Consider the following 21,097-nt stretch of genomic DNA (forward strand, 5'->3'; position numbering starts at 1 on the left):
TGATTCACCAGTAGCTGTAACCATTAAAAGGTGTCTCTACAAGATACAACTTGCGTACGTGGTAGGATGGATAGACTTGATTCCAAATCGCAGACAGCATTTCTACCTGAAAGTGTAACATTATCTGCGACTCGTGTGTGTGCCTGCACACTGAAGACAGCTTTTTATGCAGTGTGACAGTAACCTAGGCGTTATGATCGTGTTTTAATAGCGCAATTCTTATGCGAAATATACGTTGTAGGGTGTAGAATCCAACTGTGGTCAGCTTAAAATGTCATTTCTCAATAGTGTTCCTCAAAAAGGAAGGTCGTGTTCCCTCCATGGATTCCCAGCTATCCTAGCTGGTGAGCGTAATCCGACTGCTGACAAAAAAAATATTGGCCATGCGAAGTGACTCTCATGATACATTTAATTAATCAGCCTATTAAACTGACATCAGTGGCGAGCCGCCTGGCGGGTGGAAGAGATGGCTAGGGCACTGCGGAATGATTATTGACAAATGTTGCGTTTTTTCCGTTTTGGTGATATCTTTTAACGAAATTTCAATCTCCCACCTACACAGGGCGAGACAGGCTTTCACAATTTGTTTCGTAAACGCTAGTATGATATAGCATCGCACTGGTAAAAGGGGCCCTCTCATGGTGTACAAAACAGCAACATTCTCTTGAATTATAGCTTCTTGTTGTCAAACGTAAAATGAATGTGTTTTTTCCCGACATGTGTACCAATGGCGTGAAAGATTGTCTGAAATTTTTGTGATACAAACGTGCGTGACAGTTTATTCACAGACACTGAACGCGAGAGACGCTCTAAGGTCCTGTAATTTGTTTAACAGGCTGGAAGAATTTGCTTAATATAGTTTTTTCTCTTTGGAGTTTAAATTCTCGCTTTTTCTTTACTCCAATGACGGTCTAGAAATAACGAGGACACTCTGTGGCGATAGGTAGTTCTCGTATCAAAACAGTCCAATTTTTTTTCCTGATTTTACGCAGGGTGGGCACGTCTCTGCTGATCATTTGTGATCGGTGGCGGTATACTTCCTTGGACGTCACAAAATAATGAGATGGACTTCCGTCGAACATAAAAACCATACCGATTTTGCTCGTAAAACTGAAAGAAAATGGACTTTACCTATTTTCGTGAAAAGAGGACATTTATCATGGTCGCCAATGTATTTTGCTTTTTTTAAATAGATGCTTGATTATAATGCATTGACGTCTAATACATCACCGAACGGCGGGCTGCTGTGGGTGGGGGGCAGGGGGGGGGGCGTGTCGGCTGTGGTGGTTGCTGGACACTGACGCTCACTTTCCAGGGGGGAGAGGGGAGCGGCTTTTGGGGGCTCTGTCTCTATATTTTGGATGAACAAGTTGCACTTGAGGTGACCGTCCTTTTATCTCCTATTGTTTGGTTGACTATACACACTACTGATTTGGCACAGGAGCGTTGCATTAAGGCGGCAGCCAGATGGTGGAAAGCCGAGTGCTGATCTGGGCTGTTCAACGGATGGGCGGGGTTATGGTACTTAATTTCCCTTTTGTGTTGTCTAGAACCGCCGCCTTAAGGCGGCAGCTAGATTGTGGAAAGCTGAGTGCAGCGAGCCACCACATAGGGTGGCAGCAAAGGGCAGACAGCGGGCTGGCCGTGCCGCGAGGCGGTTGGCGAGCAGCTGGTCATTTGAAGGAGCCTGCATCCCCCCCGTACGTGGATGTAGAGAGGGAGGGGTGGAGGGAGGGAGGAAGGGGACCACGAGTTTCGGCACGTTCAACTACCGCTCCTCTCCAGTCTTTTAGGACAACGATTTTCCCCAGTATACGTACTGCATAATGGCCCGTTTATTATGAGTGCTGCTTTTTTCGCCACAATTTCGAAGTGTAATTAGAAATGTGACGCATTTTTTTTCATCAGTAGTGATAGCATGTATTGGCTTCGATTACCTGGGCTGCAGGATGGTTTTTGAGCAGACATATTTAGCGAAGTCTGACGTCAAACAACAATAGATGCTGTATGCTTACAGGTAATATACATTTTAAACTCCTCTCTGTCCAACACCAGCATCTCGTCAGTTGAACTTATTTCCTGCCAAAAAGAATAAATATAGTACCTTACACCTCAGCGTTTTCCCGCCAGCCTGGAGACGTAGGTATAGTTTGAGTGTGTCTATCGCTAGTTTCGAGTGGTATTGGGAAATTTTTTCCTAGCAGGATAACATCAGTTGTATGGTATCATCAGTTTTTGAGTTGTATTGCGATTTTATGCCATCCTTGTGTAGCACTATGTATATGACTGCGTAATTAGGCCTGACCTTTGTGATTAATTATGTAATTAGGATGGAGATTTGCGTCAGTTTTCCGACCGAAATAAATAACTACACTAAACTAACCTACCTCTCTCCCACATGTGGACAGTTTCCATGTGTTAGGGGGAGCACTTGGGCTTGTGGGGGCTCTGTCTCTATATTTTGGATGAACAAGTTGCACTTTAGGTGACCGTCCTTTTATCTCCTAGATAGGAATAGAATCAGGTTTCAAGTCCCGGAAAGGACACAGCCATTTTTAATTTCCCATCAGTTCCAAGCGTCTCTGGCAATTTTTGTGTCAGGTGGGTACACTTAGGCTTTCTGCCCAGGAGGACCAGCGTCCAGAGTACTGCCAATTTTAATTCCCTGCCATTTCCGGGGTGGGGTGAGATGTCATCACAGCCATGGTGCAAAGAAATTCCCGCCAAAATTCGAAGTTCTCACCAAAATTCGAAATTCCGGCCAATAGGGTAGGTTGGGGGGAAGGGGTGGGTAGGGGGATGAGAGGGCTGGGGCACATGTGCAGCTGAGGAAACACGTGAAGTCATCTGGGGGTGGGAGTGGGCGTGGTTGGGGGGGGGGGGGTAGGGGTGGGCAGGTGTGGTGGTGATTAATTGATAAATTTAATTAATTTGCACATCAGTTTGATATCAAAATTGCACCAAGGCCGCCAGTTACCTACTATTATCAAGATTTAAGTGAGTTTGAAAGTGGTGTTATAGTCGGCGCACGAGTGATGGGAGACAGCATCTCTGAGGTAACGATGAAGCGGGAATTTTCCCATATGACCATTTCAAGAGTGTACTGTGAATATCAGGAATCCAGTTGTTGTTGTGGTCTTCAGTCCTGAGACTGGTTTGATGCAGCTCTCCATGCTACTCTATCCTGTGCAAGCTTCTTCATCTCCCAGTACCTACTGCAACCTACATCCTTCTGAATCTGTTTAGTGTATTCATCTCTCGGTCTCCCTCTACGATTTTTACCCTCCACGCTGCCCTCCAATACTAAATTGGTGATCCCTTGATGCCTCAGAACATGTCCTACCAACCGATCCCTTCTTCTAGTCAATTTGTGCCACAAACTTCTCTTCTCCCCAATCCTATTCAATACCTCCTCATCAGTTACGTGATCTACCCACCTTATCTTCAGCATTCTTCTGTAGCACCACATTTCGAAAGCTTCTATTCTCTTCTTGTCCAAACTAGTTATCGTCCATGTTTCACTTCCATACATGGCTACACTCCATACAAATACTTTCAGAAACGACTTCCTGACACTTAAATCTATACTCGATGTTAACAAATTTCTCTTCTTCAGAAACGATTTCCTTCCCATTGCCAGTCTACATTTTATATCCTCTCTACTTCGTCCATCATCTGTTATTTTGCTCCCCAAATGGCAAAACTCCTTTACTACTTTACGTGTCTCATTTCCTAATCTAATTCCCTCAGCATCACCCGAGTTAACTCGACTACATTCCATTATCCTCGTTTTGCTTTTGTTGATGTTCATCTTATATCATCCTTTTAAGACACTGTCCATTCCGTTCAACTGCTCTTCCAAGTCCTTTGCTGTCTCTGACAGAATTACAATGTCATCGGCGAACCTCAAAGTTTTTACTTCTTCTCCATGAATTTTAATACCTACTCCGAATTTTTCTTTTGTTTCCTTTACTGCTTGCTCAATATACAGATTGAATAACATCGGGGAGAGGCTAGAACCCTGTCTCACTCCTTTCCCAACCACTGCTTCCCTTTCATGCCCCTCGACTCTTATAACTGCCATCTGATTTCTGTACAAATTGTAAATAGCCTTTCGCTCCCTGTATTTTATACCTGCCACCTTCAGAATTTGAAAGAGAGTATTCCAGTTAACGTTGTCAAAAGCTTTCTCTAAGTCTACAAATGCTATAAACGTAGGTTTGCCTTTTCTTAATCTTTCTTCTAAGATAAGTCGTAAGGTTAGTATTGCCTCACATGTTCCAACATTTCTACGGAATCCAAACTGATCTTCCCCGAGGTCCGCTTCTACCAGTTTTTCCATTCGTCTGTAAGGAATTCGCGTTAGTATTTTGCAGCTGTGACTTATTAAACTGATAGTTCGGTAATTTTCACAATTGTCAACACCTGCTTTCTTTGGGATTGGAATTATTATATTCTTCTTGAAGTCTGAGGGTACATCAAATTTCCAACATCTCTCAGCCGGAAAAAGACCCTGCAAGAACGGGACCAACGGCGGCGACTGAAGTGAGTCGTTCAATGTGACAGAAGTGCAACCCTTCCGCAAATTGCTTTAGTTTTCAATGCTGGACCATCAACAAGTGTCATCATGCGAACCATTCCATGAAACATCATCTATATGGGCTTCCGCAGCTGAAGGCCCACTAGTGTACACTCGACGACTGCACGACACAAAACTTTACACCTCTCCTTGGCCCGTCAACAACAACAATGGACTGTTGATGACTGGAAACATGTTGCCTAGTCGGACGAGTCTCAAATTGTATTGAGCAGATAGAAGTTTACGGATATGGAGACAGCCTAATGAATCCATGGACCCTGCATGTCAGCAGGGGACTGTTGAAGCTGGTGGAGGCTCTGTAATGGTGTAGGGCATGTGCGGTTGGAGTGATATGGGAACCTTCATACGTCTAGATAAGACTCTGACAGGTGACTCATACGTCAGCATACTGTCTGATCACCTGCATCCATTTATACCCATTATACGTTCCACGCACTTGGGCAATTCCAGCAGGACAATGCGACACCCCACATGTCCAAAATTTCTACAGAGTCGCTCAAGGAACACTCTTCTGATTTTAAAACACATCCGCTGGCCATCAAACTCCCCATACATGAATATTATTGAGCATATCCGGGATGCCTTGCCATGTGCTCTTCACAAGATATCTCCATCCTCTCGTACTCTTACGGATCTATGGACAGCCCTGCAGAATTCATGGTGTCTATTGCCTCTAGCACTACTTCATACATTAGTCGAGTCCATACCACGCGTTTCGGCACTTCTGCATGCTCGCGGGGACCTTACACGATATTAGGCAGGTGTACCAGTTTCTTTGGCTCTTCAGTGTACCGGTGAAGTCACAAACATTGTCAGATTATTGTTGATTTTGGGTACATCCTTGCAATATGTTCGTCCATATTCCTTTGTATATTCATAAAATCTAACAAACTCACTCCTGAGAGGGAGTGCTCTTAAATTATATACTATCAAATATTATGGAATATACTGCTATTAAATTAATAAGAAAGTCAGAATATTTTTACGTGTGTGAATGTGCATAAAAAATATCTGAATATAGCAGGATGCGAACCTGTTCCTTTAGCTGCGAACTGCACGTATCTATCCATCACACTATTGTGAACTCATGTAACTTCTGACAGATCTTTCATCTTATGATCTCCTGAAGCCTTTTACCATTGATATTTTATTATAACAAATCATACCACGAATAGCGTGTCTATTAATTTTTTTACGTTTCGTCTCCATGAAAAAACATACTGTCATAACACAATGAAAACAATCAAATACGAAAATTCTTGAGTCGCCAATACGTTATTCGTTATTTTATTACAAAAAATTGTACCATTACGGATGCGTTTTCGATTGATCCTCAATGTGCTGGTATTGTGAAACAGCATATATTTAAAGGACGCAAGTGAAAATGACAAAATCCAATACGGCGATTCTTAAGTGCTTCATTTGTTAATTGTTAACGAATTTCGTGGTCAGATCGAGTATTATGGAAGACGCGTCATATTGACGTCATTTCCCAGTACGCTTCAAGTGAAACTAGCTTCTCCCATGTTGCACGCAGCTGGCGAGAGAATTGTAGTGTCTTGCAGAACTGCGTAATTCACAGGGTTCAGTGTGGAATGAAATGACGACGATCTTGTTTTATTTATGTTGTGAATTTTATAATTACGTGCAAAGTTTCAGTTCCCTGTGAATAAATTGAGGATGTATCTTTTGCAAAACTGACTTTGATTTCGAAGAAAACAAATCCTGGTCATATCCGATCCTGCTTAAGAAGAATCACAGTGATGAATAGTTAGTGGAGTCACGTTCGCTAGCCGTAAAAAGAAAGGAATAATGTGGCATTATTTGATTTGTGATAGGGGCGAATAGCATTATAGCTTGTAATTTATAGAGTTCCTTGCCATTTTAGAGACTCTTCGTTTTCACGCTACATTATTCTTGTAATGTTTGCTGTTAAATTTGGAAACTGATGTACGTAAATATACAAATGCTTCTACGATAATGGTTTTTTGGGTGGGTGGGCAGGAGTGTCATGAGGCCCTTTTCTCCCCCTACACACTTGGTCCACGCCTGAAAATTGTTACGATTTATTGCTGCATGATGTGGCAATACTCAATTAACGTGAAAAGACAGAGGCTAGACCATATCTTGTGCAACATTAATATACAAAATAAAAATTACAAATCAAACACAAAAAGAAATATTCTTTTTCACTCTAAAGCAATGACTTTTTTAGTTAACTTACGATGTAAATGCCTCCGATGGCACCAAAACGTAGAAGTCTCATTACATCAAAATCCTTCATCTCCTTCTTTTCGACGAATAGCTGAGCAATAACATCGCCCACACCAGTAAATACTGACGTTTGGACGGCTTGTACTCCGACGGGGTATCTTCGCAAAAGGTTCTGGTACGATTTGTACATGGAACTACCCAGCCGACTTAAACTCATGTTTCGGATCCTGAAAAAGAAGAAGTAATTAGGTAACTGCTATGCTCCATAGATTAGAACGTTAGCATAGCTGCATAAATCAGAATATTAACATAGTTAATACCTAATGACTGTATTACTGTTATTCATTAGTTGTGGCCTTTCGTCACTTCTGGGGTTGATTCTCTTAGGCAAATCGAAAAGTTTGAATAGGGATTACTTCAAGCTGAACCTCACTACAGTCTTAACTCGGTAGCTTTTTCTTCACAAATTATTTATTTTCTACACTGACAAGTTATTAATAGCTTTGAAATAATTCTTATCAACGAGGTCATTCACGAGTCAGTTTTAGGAAAAAAAGAATAGTATCTCTCTGAAAAAAATCAAATAATAATCACAAGGTTGTTGCAACAACATACTGTTCTCAAAAAGAAGATAACATATTTAACACATAAACATTATTCCGATTGCCTGTTTTAAGTGTGTCTATGGGGACTTGGGATTGATGCTCGCAACTCGCGAATTGTGTCGTCTGCTCAACTATGATAAGGCAGGATATTTATTCATAGTCTATCAGACCTAACTCTTGTCAGTTTTACGAACGAATACCCAGTACATTGTCTAAATTGTTCGAAACTGATAACTTCACTGCGGCTACACACGACAGCAGCTTTATTTAATAGTTCGGCATCGAGCAGATGTAAATGAATGTGGAGAAAAATCCACGAAGGGTTGAGGCAACAAGGCTGCAATCACGATTTCAAAGTCCGGAAGAATAACCCTCGCAGTCAACGAATTTAGCAAGTAACGAATTTGGATAGTCTTACACATGCTAAATTGATTCTTTCACTACGATAATGGTTCACCATACTAGTCAAAAATTCGTTTTTGCTGCAGTAGGTCCTTAAGTTCCTCATTATAAACCTGATCCTTTCCTATATGACTGTCTCTCTTTTCTAGTTTCCATACATAAAGATACGTTTGAAAGGACAGTGATTCTCTATAGAGTGTGATTTACAGCAGATGTGGGTCAGTGATTATATACAGTTGTCCGAAAACACTAGCAAGAAATAGCTTGATGAAGCGTTTTCTGGTACGAATAGGTTGAGTTTAAAAGGACCTTTTTTTCACAAAGTGAAACAATTCACGCTATATTATAAGTTTTATTGGTGTTCTAAAAGGAATGATTTCTACATCTTTAAACTGACTGCACTTGAATCGCACTCGTTAACTGTTGTGTACATAGTTCCGCGTAGTCAGCGCGTACACAACTTTCCCACTAGAGCGCGCCCCGCACAACAGCGCACGCGCAGCGCTCGTCCGTCTCCCCTCTACGAGATGACGCTGCCATAGAGACGGACCACATTATGCTTCCGCCGATCCGCGTATTAATATGTAACGCAACCAATGAGATTGCTGCTTACGTAGAACCTTTTCTCCTTGCGGGTCACACTCGCGCGGTGATACATGAACGCGCGAGGTATTATAACGAGTGTACAGACCTCCGATTAGTCAGTCTGCATTTGTCTGCACGAGTTCTACATTTGTCTGTACCAGTCAATAGTGGTGGTGGTGGTTGTTGGGATGTTTAAGGGGGACTAAACAGCTAAGGTCATCAGTCCCCCAAGGTCAATAGTCAAGTTTCAGTCTGCGCCCAATAAGATTACCATATTCCTGTACATAGCCATGAAGATAAATGTATAGACACTTTTGTCAAGTATCAGAGATATATTGGAGAATAAGATTAACGTACCAATACCAAAGGAACTTCAGATTGTCAATTGTAAATAGCATCCAGAACCAAGTTAAGTAATTTTTATGCTTGTTATTATTTTAATAAATGTGTGTGAAAATTAATCAAGTTCTGTTTAAAGTTGGTCACCATCAGTCTGCTACTCTAAGCGTGCAAGTGGAATTTCTATCGTCTGACCTAACGGCAGAAGATAAACACACCACGATAAGACCACGAGACATATTGCTGACACTCGCCTACTTCGTTAGAGCGACAAGTCAAATAATCTGATGGTGTGTGTACTGAAGGTCTTACAGTATGCACACCACAGTAACTACCGTAGTTTAAGCATATCCCGAATGCACATGAAAAGGGGAAACGATAAGAGTGCTGACACAACTGCGCACTACAGCGACAAGCTGATAGTCGTCATGAGCTATGGGTTTCTTTGCAACTCATTAAAATGACGAGATCAATCCTCCTGTAAGTCACAGATGAACACAGCCGCGTTGTGAACTTCATTAGACGCAGCTTATTGTCTTGTCAGTTGCAGCCACTCTTTTTCCCATCGACGCATGACTCTGTACATCAGCAGCGAGGCGATAGTTGTAGGGGCATAGCACACTGAAGTATCTAAAGGATCACTACACGCCTTCTTGACTGCTACATGCACCCTTTCGTTCCTCTTAATATCCTTGTGCCCTGTCACCCCTCAGGCAGCCACTCCTTCTCCAGCCTTCGTAGGTGGAGAAGGGCGGCCTGGATGTTCTGGACTACTTTATATGCTGGGTGCAAACGTTACAGAGAGTGAAGGGCACTCAAGGCGTCGGAACAGATGAGGAATTTAACTCTCTTAGGACATCTCAACTGCTCCGGCGTTTGCAAGATCGCATGTGATTCCGCGTTGAAGACACTGAAGTGTTGAGGCAGTCGGATATTGTTGACACGATGAGGGAAAACAACAGAGCAACCAGCGGAATCCCCCTAATTAGACCCACCCATAAATACAGCCAACCACTGGTCTGCAAAACTCCAGCATGCTGGGTATAGTGGGACAGCAATTCATTTTTAGACTGTGGTGCAAAAAGAGACAGCCAGAGTTGCAACTAAAATGGATGTTTGTTTAGTCAGTGACCGCCTTCGGATTACGCCCATTCTCAAACCAACCAATGTTTGCCAAGTAAACTGTCTGTCCAAAATAGCAGTAAATGAAGTGGGTATATACGTATATGTGAATGGTTCCAAATAATGTTCGTATTTTGTTTACTGCTATTTGGACGGAGATTTTACTTGGCAAACATTGGTTGGTTTGAGAATGGCCGTAGTTCGAAACCGGTCACTGACTCAATAAACATCCATTTTAGTTGCAGCTCTGGCTCTCGTTTTGCATAACGAACACTGGATTGATCAGCTCCACACACTAGTTTATCCTGTGCAAGTATGTTAATCTCTGCATAAATACTGTGACCTACATAGACTTACATAGACATAAGTAGCCAGGTTACTGTAGTCAAGACTTTATCTCCATCGACAAGTTTTACCTCCCACCCTGAGCATTTCTCCCAGTTATCAAACTGACTTTTCCTTGATCCTCAGGATGTAACTTATCAGCTAATCGCTTCAATTATTTAAGTTGTGCCATACACGTATTCTCTCCACAGTTGTATCAGTACCTCTTCATTAGTGAATGGTCTTTACAACCACATTACAAAAGCTTCTATTCTCTTCTTGTCTGAACCGTTTATCGTTCGCGTTTCACTTCTATGTAAGCCTATGCTTAAATACTATCAGAAAATTCTTTCTAAATAAGAGAAAGAAGGTTTGGTGTATCATTTCCTAACACAATTCCCTCAGTATCGCCTGGTTTAATTTTAGTCCATTGAATTATCCTTGTTTTACTCTTGTTGATATTTATCTTATAGCCTGATTTCAAGACACTAAACATTCCATTTAATTTGGATTCCAAGTTCTTTGCCATCTCTAACAGAATTACAGTGCTATCAGAAAACCATAAAGTTTTTATATCTTCTCCCTGAATCTCAACTCTCTGTCCAAATTTCTCTTTGGTTGGTTCTGCTCAATGGGCAGTCTGAATAACACGGGGATGTACAACCTCGTCTCAGTCTTCTCAACTACTTCCTCCGTTTCACGTCCTTCAATTCTTGGAACTACAGTATGGTTTCTGCACATGTCATAAATAACATTTTGGCCACCGTATTTATACCCTGCCACATTCAAAATGTCGATATGTTGGCTGGAATGCACTGTTCGAAATTAGTTCATCACGCCACAAGAAATAAGCTCGACTTAACACCCCCTTGTCATAGTGGTATTGTTCGGGCATAGAAAAGAAGCGAGCGACGTGGTTCAGTGGTTAGAACGGACAGTAATCTCTGCTTGACCATCCTCACATGATGCTCAGAATAGAAAAAAAGAAAGAAAGAAATTGGCCGGATTCGAGTAGGACTGCTGCTCTGTGGGTTTCGTTCAAACTTAATTATGTATATAGTCAATTCATCCATCCTGGAATCGAGAATCTCAACAATTTTTGCCTGTTGTGGACACTAACACTAGCAAGATATTGTTCCATGGAATTCCAAGCCTTTCGGAAACGTTTTAATTTTTAATTCGAAGTCGGATAACAAATGACAAAAGAAATATTTCTTCGTGTGACATAATCACACATTAACAACCTTGGCTTCTTGGCGAATTTCATGATTCTAGGTCAACGGGAAGTACCCTAAAGGTTTTGGTGAATTAGTTCGCGAGTATGAAAATATGTGACACACATGGCCATATAGAAGCTTACATTTATTACACTGCCAAGCGCCCGTAGACACCAGGCCCGGATCTAAAGGGGGCGGGGGGGGGGGGGGGGGAGAGAGAGAGAGAGAGAGAGAGAGAGAGAGAGAGAGAGAGAGAGAGAGAGGGGAGGGCAAGCCGGGGTATTATCTGCCCCGGGCGGCAATTTCAGGGGGTGCCAAATTTATTTTAGAAGGAAAAAAAAAAAAAACTCGTTTCAAACGCCTATGATTCAGCGCAAGTTGGTCTATCGATTAAAAATTTGGACATTTTTGAACACATTCTAAGTTGATTTCTGAACGAATCGTAAGTTGATTTTTGAATGCGTGCATGGTTACGTGATGTCTCTGCCAGGGGAATCACCGTTGAATCAAGATATAGAAAACTTTACTTTAGATAGAAGGGGGCGGTGCTATATGAGCTGAGCCGAATAAACACCAACGAGTATCAATCGCTGTTTGTTTTATGAGGTTGACTGGGTATGCGAATGATAAGCGTTGTTATAATTATTAGCGAAATCCATAGATGCAGACTACAGAGTGAAAATAAACGACTAACAGGGATAAAAGGTAAGAAAGATTACATATTTATCTTGTCGGTGTATCAAAGAAAAAGAAATGTTGACAGAAATTATTGGTCAGATCGCTACACTAAAGGGCCAGTTGTACAGTCCCTGGTCAGCAGCCGCTGAAGTTCTACTCTCGGAATAGCGCGGAAAGCGCGTTGTGCGAACAACTAATAACGCCTAACCGAAGAATAAACGCGGTATAGCTAAACCAGTGATTCTGGCAGGGTTAATGAAGTTAACTGGAGAATAAGTTTTGACAATGGCAGGAATAGTTGCAGAATTACTGATGACAAGATTGTTTTTCAGAACGAGGAAGGAAAAGAAACGGGGACAACACAGACATTATATGGAAGAATATGACGATTCCAAACTTATATAAAAATTTCGTACTACTACTACTTTTAGAGCTCATGCTCGAGAAACCGGAACAAACGAATGAAATGTGAAACTATTGACTAACATAAAGCTTTCTGTTGTTATAGGCATTTGAAATTTATTCTGTCGAGTTATTTGTGTAAATGAGGTAGACAAAAATGACCATTTGTGCCAAAACAGTCTCGCTTATTTGGTGTGTGTTACAACTGCTGCAATATTAGAAAGGCCTATTTCGTTGTATTCAGCAGACAGTGACAAAACAGACGTAATCAAATCGAGAAACCACACTACTCTTGGGTACTATTCGTGTTAACAGCTTTTTCAATATTAGACAGCGACATCTTGATTTTTCATGTAGCAAAACGTTTGACGAACTTTGATGAGGTAATAGATTATTTCGCAGAAAGGAAAGCACGTCTTGTAAAGCTGTAGAAAGATTAGAGAGATAATAACGCTAGGACCTAAGGATTTTATTGCTTGTCTGTTCTCTTTACTGGTTTTATGTTTCCTATACTTAATTTTATGTCACACAAAAGAGTAAATTATTAGCTAATAGGCAATAAAGAGTGCAAATTTTCTGAAGAGTTCTTATTCTCCCAGTCACAAATAATCCCACCTAGTATTAATTTTTTTTTTTTTTTTTTTAAGGGGGTTAGGATTCAAACCGACCGACTGGGAGTAGGAGGGGCACCACAGGACATCGTAACTTCGACTGTCCTGCATATAGATTTGATGGCTTCCATTAAAAGATATACACGTTTGAATTCCACAGAGAGAAATACTGTGACGTGCAATAAAGAATGCTGTGTGATGAGGCGTGGCACTGCACTTTGGCAGACTTAAAACCAAATAACATATCTTACATTTCCTCGAACATAAATGTTCTGCATATGAAACTCTTCAGAAAAATGTGCGCTACAAAATTAACACATCTTTGAAAAACGATTTTTTTTAATTCATGACGTTCTATCACAAACGCTCGAGATTTTTTTCGTTTGACATAATAACAAATTAACGATTTTTGCATTTTTTTATTTAGCTATACTGAGAAAGTTTGCTTCTTCGACAATTTCGTGATTCTACGTCACTGGGAGGTATTCTGTAGGTTTTATTGAGCGAGTTTGCGAATACCAAAATATGTCGCATAAACGGCGGTACCTTTGTATTGTGTTGAGTTAGAAGCTTGAATTTTATACACAGCCAAGAGACCGTAGACCTTAATATGTGATATAAATTGAATTTTGAACTATCTACCCGTTCCTGAGAAAAAGGATTTTAAAAGTCGGACAGATAGACGAGCAACACAATGATCCTATCAGGATTCCGTTTTTACAGATTGAGGTACGGAACCACAAAAAAAAGAAAAAAATAGATCATGAAGCTTCTCATCAATATTATTCTATAACTAACGTCCATTGTTGTCAACAAAAAGTGAAGTATGATAAGTAAACCATAAAAAATCATTAATAATAAACGTCCTGTCTTAGACCAAGGATGATAATGCACTGGACATCCAACCAAGATGCTGTGCAGTTCGATCGCTGAAGAGTTGTCCAGACCAAAAAACTATTATGGCACTTCCGAGTACCTGCTCTGTGCGAATATTTGGTTTGTGCTTTGTGGTCCAGACTTAGTACAGTACATTTACGATCCCAGCACGCGGTAATTACAGAAATTTTAGAAATTATGCGCATACAATCTTGGAAGAGGCACTACTGGATTTTAATGACTTCTTACTTTAAGACACGCGATGTGTGCCCGCGAATAATTCTTATTTGTCTGTTTATGCATTCTCCTTCACAACCAAAAGGAAGAACTAGCGGACATGATACAACACATCAAAGGAAACAAGAAAATAAGGCATGATGAGTTAACAGGGACATCAGATTGTATTCGCTAAAGTCGTATCACGATTATCTGCTAATCTCTGAACTGTATGATGCTGTCATGAAAAATATAAGGAGCAGCCAAATGAAAACGAGACAGATGGAAAAAATTTAGTAAACTATTTCTTATATCAAAAGTAGTCGCTCTAACTTTAATACATTTATCCCACTTTGAGGCAGAAGGGTCAGTGCCTTCATGGAAAAATGTTTGCGATTGCCTATGGAACCATGATTTTACCCAGGCGTGCACCTCTTCGTCCGAAACGAATCGATGGCCACGAATTTCTTTCTTCAGGGCTCCAAAAATGTGGAAATCGCATGGGGAGATTTTGTGACTGTATGTAGGATGTGTAAGGGCTTCCCAGCGAAACTTCTGTAGTAATGAAAACAACCTTGGCAATATCTGGGCGGGCATTATACTGCAGCAGAATGATGCCGTCCGTCAACATTTCTGGACGTCTGGACTTGATTGTGCGCTTCAGTTATTACAAAGGTCCTCAAGAACACGTCCTTCATACGGTTCTGATGTCTCCTCATGCGATTTCCATACATATTCGTGACGGTTGACTTGTTTCGTACGAAGAAGTGCACGCCTGTGGACAATCATGGTTCCAGAATGAAATTTTCACTCTGCAGCGGAGTGTGCGCTGATACGAAACTTCCTGGCAGATTAAAACTGTGTGCCGGACCAAGACCCGAACTCGGGACCTCTGCAGGTTTCGTAGGAGAGCTTCTGTGAAGTTTGGAAGGTAGGAGACCATGTACTGGCAGAAGTACAGCTATAAGGACGGGTCGTGAGTCGTGCTTGAGTAGATCAGATGGTAGAGCACTTGTCTGCGAAAGGCAAAGGTCCCGAATTCGAGACTTGGCTCTGTGCACAGTTTTAATCTGCCAGGAAGTTTCAATCATGGTTCCATATGCAGTTGCAAACATTTTTCTGTAAGACATTGACCGTCTTGTCTCACAACTGGATAAATGTAATCTGAAATAATGAACAGTTTACTTACCCTATTCCCATCTGTCTCGTTTTCATTTGACTCCCCTTTATAGAAAGAAATTCAAATCACTTTTCATTTTTACCATCGGCCAGCAGCGTATTAAGAAGACTGCTCGCAATTGTCCGTGTGGCAACGGAGAGAGAGAGAGAGAGAGAGAGAGAGAGAGAGAGAGAGAGAGACGACTACTACTACTACTACTACTACGACGACGACGACGACGAAGACACATTGCTCAAAGACGCATAGAAAAATTACGACTAGAACCATTACTCGACTGAAGTATATACCACTGCTTTAATTTGAGAGCTGGTCTTCTCGAGAGCAACATTTCCACGTACATTTTCTTTCAAAGTTCTTGTTAAAATGTGGAGTCTCTTGACGCCTTTCTTGCATTTGTCTCATACTAACACCCGGTTTCGAGATCACGTACACTGGTAAACTGAGCTGAAAATTGGGGAAGTTGACTGTACTGTGGTGGCAAAGTGAAACTCGGCTTACATCGTCAACATATCAGTATGAGAAATATTCCATTATAAATTAAACGCCTTTTCATGCTACAGTGTTGTGTTCAAAACGATCGCTCCGATTAACTTGTTATATGTGAAAATTTTGATTCGATAACTGTAGGATAACGCTACTGTGTAACGGTTCATTTTATTAGAATTGTGCGGTGTTATCAGGAATCTGTACATTTGGCTTCGGTCATCATAAAACTCTGTATTCTTGCTGCATCTTACAAGTTGCGAGCTTTTATCATAAAACTAAGATGATAAACTGTCTCTTGTGCACTAGACATATTCATTGCGCAACTTTATAACAGAAGTCACACGAGGAGAGAGAGACGTATGAGGGGACATTTCTTATCTTCTTCCTACTGAGATCCTAAACTTCACAATTCACTATCGAAACATTCTCACTTCTCCTGTCAAAACCGAAACGGGTCGTAAAAAAAGGAATAAATTAAACAGCAACTTAGTGTGTTATATGACGTTATTTCTACAATTTATCAAAGCTGTGGAACACAATCCACAAAAAAAAACCTTTGATAGATGATGAATGTCTCGAGATATTCCTTCCCTCACTTTCGCACCTTGCGGCCTTCTTGTTCGACATATTAAGCTACAACCTCTGTCATTACTGGCACTTATTTCGTTCTAGTGTTGATGATCCGAGAGTCTTTCATATTGCTGCGACCTGCGAATGTGGCTCTGGTTCAAATGGCTCTGAGTACTATGGGACTTAACATCTGCGGTCATCAATCCCCTAGAACTTAGAACTGCTTAAACCTAACTAACCTAAGGACATCACACACATCCATGCCCGAGGTAGGATTCGAACCTGCGACCGAAGCGGTCGCGCGGGTCCAGACTGAAGTGCCTAGAACCACTCGGCCACACCGGCCGGCGCGAATGTGGCAGTTTGATCACTTGCCTAATGCTATACTGATATACCGCCATTCGATGGAAAGGAATCAGATGCCGAAAGTAGATGTGAACCTCAGTCTTTTCAAATGATAGCCCAGTATCTTAACCAATGCATTAGTCAGTTACTCATCTTCATTGCGTTCGAACGTCATTCGTCTCGCATTTTTGTAGCACCATGAACTTGAATACGTGAGAAAACTGTGGCAGGTTTTACAAAAATGAAAATTAAAATACAACTACTTAACAAATTTTCTATCTGATTTTTTTTGTAGCACCATGAACATGAATGTCTGAGAAAACTGTAACAGGTTTTTAAAAAAAATTGAAAATTAAAATACAATTACATGCACATGTTTCTTGCTGATGCTTCACAACTTTAAACAGTAACACACATATGTAACAATGATACTTAATAATTACTACATTGACGTGACATCTTGTCAAGCATTTGTACTAGAAGAAACACATCTGACCCATTGTGTGCCCGAATGCCAAATGGTGGTAGCATTCGTCGATCACTTGTTCCAGCCTGAAACCGAGTGAGGTGGCGCAGTGGCTAGCACACTGGACTCGCATTGGGGAGGACGACGGGTCAATCCCGCGCCCGGCCACCCTGATTTAAGTTTTCCGTGATTTCCCCAAATCACTGCAGGCAAATGTCGGGATGGTTCCCTTGAAAGGGCACGGCCGACTTCCTTCCCCGTCCTTCCCTAATCCGATGAGACCGATGACCTCGCTATCTGATCTCCTCCCCCAAACAACCCAATCCAGACTGAAAACAAATTTTTGTTGTTCTGTCATGTTAGCTCGTTTATTAGTTAACAACGCTATCTCAAAAATTTATTAGCGGTTAATTATAGCCGTTTGAGCAAACTGCACTTTTGTTGCGAAGGTTTTTTTCTTAGCAGTATTTTCAGATTCTCTTATGACACGTTTATGGTGGACTAGTATCTGTCACGTGTTCTGTTAACTAAAGCCATAACTATAGAATTTTTCCACAAGTTAAAATTTGCAGAGCATTCCCAGATACACGTATCATATTCGGACGATCGACAGTGAAGTAAGTAGCCTATACGGTTAGTAATGTCAGAGTAGCTCAGGTACAATTACATATACCAAAACTGACAGCTGGATGTATACAAACTGACCATCAGTATCTGGAAACCCATTAGTGGACTTTGATAAGAGATATGTACATCGTTCGCCTTTATGGGGGCATTAACTCTGTTGGGGACACTTTCAGTGAGGTGTTTGAATGTCTGTGGAGGAATGGCAATCCAGTTTTCCCCAAGAGCTGATAGCAGAGCAAGTAGTGATGTTGGTGGCTGGGTCTGGAGCGAAGTCGGCGTTCTAAATCATCTCAAAAGTGTTTCATTGGGTACCGGTCCATTTGATGAATGTTACTGTCCACAAACCACTGCCTCACAGATACTGCTTTGTGAGAGTGCATTGTTTGCTGATACAACTCCGAACTGTTCCTCTACTGTACTCAGTACACAACACCGTAAAACGTGTTCATACCATTCCGCATTTACCGAGCGAGGTGGCGCAGTGGTTAGACACTGGACTCGCATTCGGGAGGACGACGGTTCAATCCCGCGTCCGGCCATCCTGATTTAGATTTTCCGTGATTTCCCTAAATCACTCCAGGCAAATGCCGGGATGGTTCCTCTGAAAGGGCACGGCCGACTTCCTTCCCCATCCTTCCATAATCCGATGAGACCGATGACCTCGCTGTCTGGTCTCCTTCCCCAAAACAACCAACCAACCAACCATTCCGCATTTAATGTTTTCTTAAGCAGAATAAGAAGACCACGCACTAACCACGAAAAACACTCCCGTAGCGTAACACCACCTCCTCCATACTTCACTGTTAGCACTAAATATAAGGGCAGCTAACGTTCTCCAGGCATTCGCCAAATTCAAACCTTTACATCGGATTACCACAGGGTAGAGCGTGATTCGTCACTCCAAATCATTCGTTTCCAATCATCTACAGTTCAGTGGCGTCGCTCTTTGCACCATTCAAGCCTCGCTTAGCACCGGCTACAGAAATGTATGGATTATGAGCAGATGCTCGACCACTGTACTTCATTCTGTTTAACTCTCTATGCACAGTCGTACTAGCTGGACTTCTGGTAGCACCTTGGAACTCACGAGTGTTTCCTCCTGATGATTTCGCGCCATTTTTACAGCCACCTCACAATGCTCGACGGCCTCTGTACTTCAGTACATAAGGTCTGCTGGTCTAGGTTTAGCTGTGGACGTTCCTTAGCGTTTCTACACCATAATCGCGTTACCAACAGCCGACTTGGATTGACTTAGAAATGTTGAAACGCCCCTGATGGATTTGTTTCTCAGATGCCATCCAGTGCCTAGTTCACATTCGTAGCCACTGAGCGCCCCTGACCGACCCATTCTGCTGTATTGCCTCTCTACTGACAATACTTTTTTTTTTTCACTTTCATTCCCACCTCTGACGGAGGTGGGCAGGCTGTCTGAGGGCATGCTGGCGTCCTTTTCAGCCATAGGGGCTTTGCATGCTTATTTTTTGTTACAATTTATTTTTCTGGCAAGTGCGTTTGTCATATATGGTTTCCAATTTTGTTACAAGTATTACAGTACATTCCTTTTTTTAATGTTTTAAGTAACGTTATTTTAATATAATGTAGGTTTTAATAAAAATAAAAGACTTAATAAAGACAAAAGACATATATATGGACAACAGAAAGACAGTATGAGAAAGGATAAGTACATAAGAAGGTTGAAGATATATAAGTTAAGTGTAATTTATAAGTAATTTGCTACTATTGACATGGTAAGAAAATTTAGATTAAATTTTGCCTTAAAAATCTTTGATATGCAACATAACGACGGCGACGTCAGACATTGCTTAAGCAAACTTACCATGAATAAAACAAACATCTACAAAAGTAGGACATGATCACGAAAATGTTCAGTTTGGCGAGCGCCATGTGGCCCCCAGCCCAACAACAACCATTGACGACATTGAAAAAGTGAAGAAAATGATGATGCCGAATCACTATAATAAAGGTCGATGATAATGTTGGCATATCACCTGTCTCGTGAAAAGCAATTTTTTCGGCTTTTTTCTTTGGCACGAAACTTGGGCCATTCGAAAGTTCTTGAATTTAGACCAAGAGTAGTGCCGAACGAACATTGCTAGGGAGTTGCTGAATGATTTTCACGTTGTTTCAGGGCTGCTCAAACGGCGATGAAACATAGCTGTATGGATACCACGCCGGAACTAAGGTCCAATCGTCCCAATTGGAGCTTCCTGAAGAGCTGAGACTATTCGTCCAATTCGATCGAATGTGTTGCTCCGTGTGCTCTTCGATTTCTGAGATGTAGTATACTAGGAGTTTTGCTATCAGTAGTACAGTCAATTGAGAGTATTGCCTGATTGTCCTATTCCGTTAGGTTAGGTTAGCGTTTTTTAACGTCCTGTCGACAACGAGGTCATTAGAGACGGAGCGCAAGTTGGGGTTAGGGAAAGATATCGGCCGTGCCCTTTCAAAGGAACCATCCTGGCATTTGCCTGAAACGATTTAGGGATATCACGGAAAATCTAAATCAGGATGGCTGGAGACGGGATTGAACCGTCGTCCTCCTATTCCGTCTGCGTGAAGTAGTATGGAAACACCTAAACATTTGTAAGAGAAATCCAAGGCAATCGCACCACGACAACGCTTCTGCTCCTGCTTCTACACTTCACTGCACGGTCGGGAATTTTTACCCAGAAACAAAACATTATAATGGCTCACTTGCCGTATTCGCCTGCTATCTCTTCTTACCAATATCGAGCTGTAAGTGACGATGAAAGGACGCTATTTTGCCATAATTAACGACGCTGAATCCTTAAAGGAGCTAAGCGCCATACCAAAAATTGCGTTCCAAAAGTGTTGCGACAATTCGCAATAGCATGGTACAAATATATAATACATTGTCATTTGACATTGTCAAGTTGGGAGACAGGCGATCTGTTGTGTTAAAATGTGTGGATCAAAATCCTAGGTCACGATCGCTAAAATTCCTTTAGTGAGTACTAGTTTCAGCTCACTGACGAGCCATCTTCAGATCACTAAAAATTATCACGTAATTCAGTGTGGTATCAGCCACCACGCATTACGCACCCATTTGACATTCGTAATACGAGGGGGGGCCCAAAAGAAACCGGATTTTTGTCATAAAAAATTTATTGATGAACCTTTTTACACAATTACTTCAGTCACCTTCAAAATACTCTCCATTACATGCGATGCACTTGTCAGGTCTCTTTTC

At 41.5% G+C, this 21,097-nt stretch overlaps 1 protein-coding gene across 7 annotated transcripts in view; it reads right to left on the reverse strand.

Annotated features, from left to right (window-relative positions):
- The window catches only part of LOC126458413 (protein Mpv17-like), a 75,844-nt gene that overhangs the window by 22,704 nt on the left and 32,043 nt on the right, over positions 1-21,097 (reverse strand). For 6 of the 7 annotated variants that reach the window (XM_050095433.1, XM_050095435.1, XM_050095437.1 and 3 more), the window contains one exon: positions 6,825-7,041. In XM_050095433.1, the coding sequence (XP_049951390.1) occupies positions 6,825-7,041 (217 nt within the window). Of the gene's footprint in view, positions 1-6,824; positions 7,042-7,134; positions 7,176-21,097 lie in introns of those variants that run through there. The other variant, XM_050095434.1, reaches the window with a different exon arrangement.

Source organism: Schistocerca serialis, chromosome 2, assembly GCF_023864345.2.
Source record: "Schistocerca serialis cubense isolate TAMUIC-IGC-003099 chromosome 2, iqSchSeri2.2, whole genome shotgun sequence".
NCBI lineage: Eukaryota > Metazoa > Arthropoda > Insecta > Orthoptera > Acrididae > Schistocerca > Schistocerca serialis.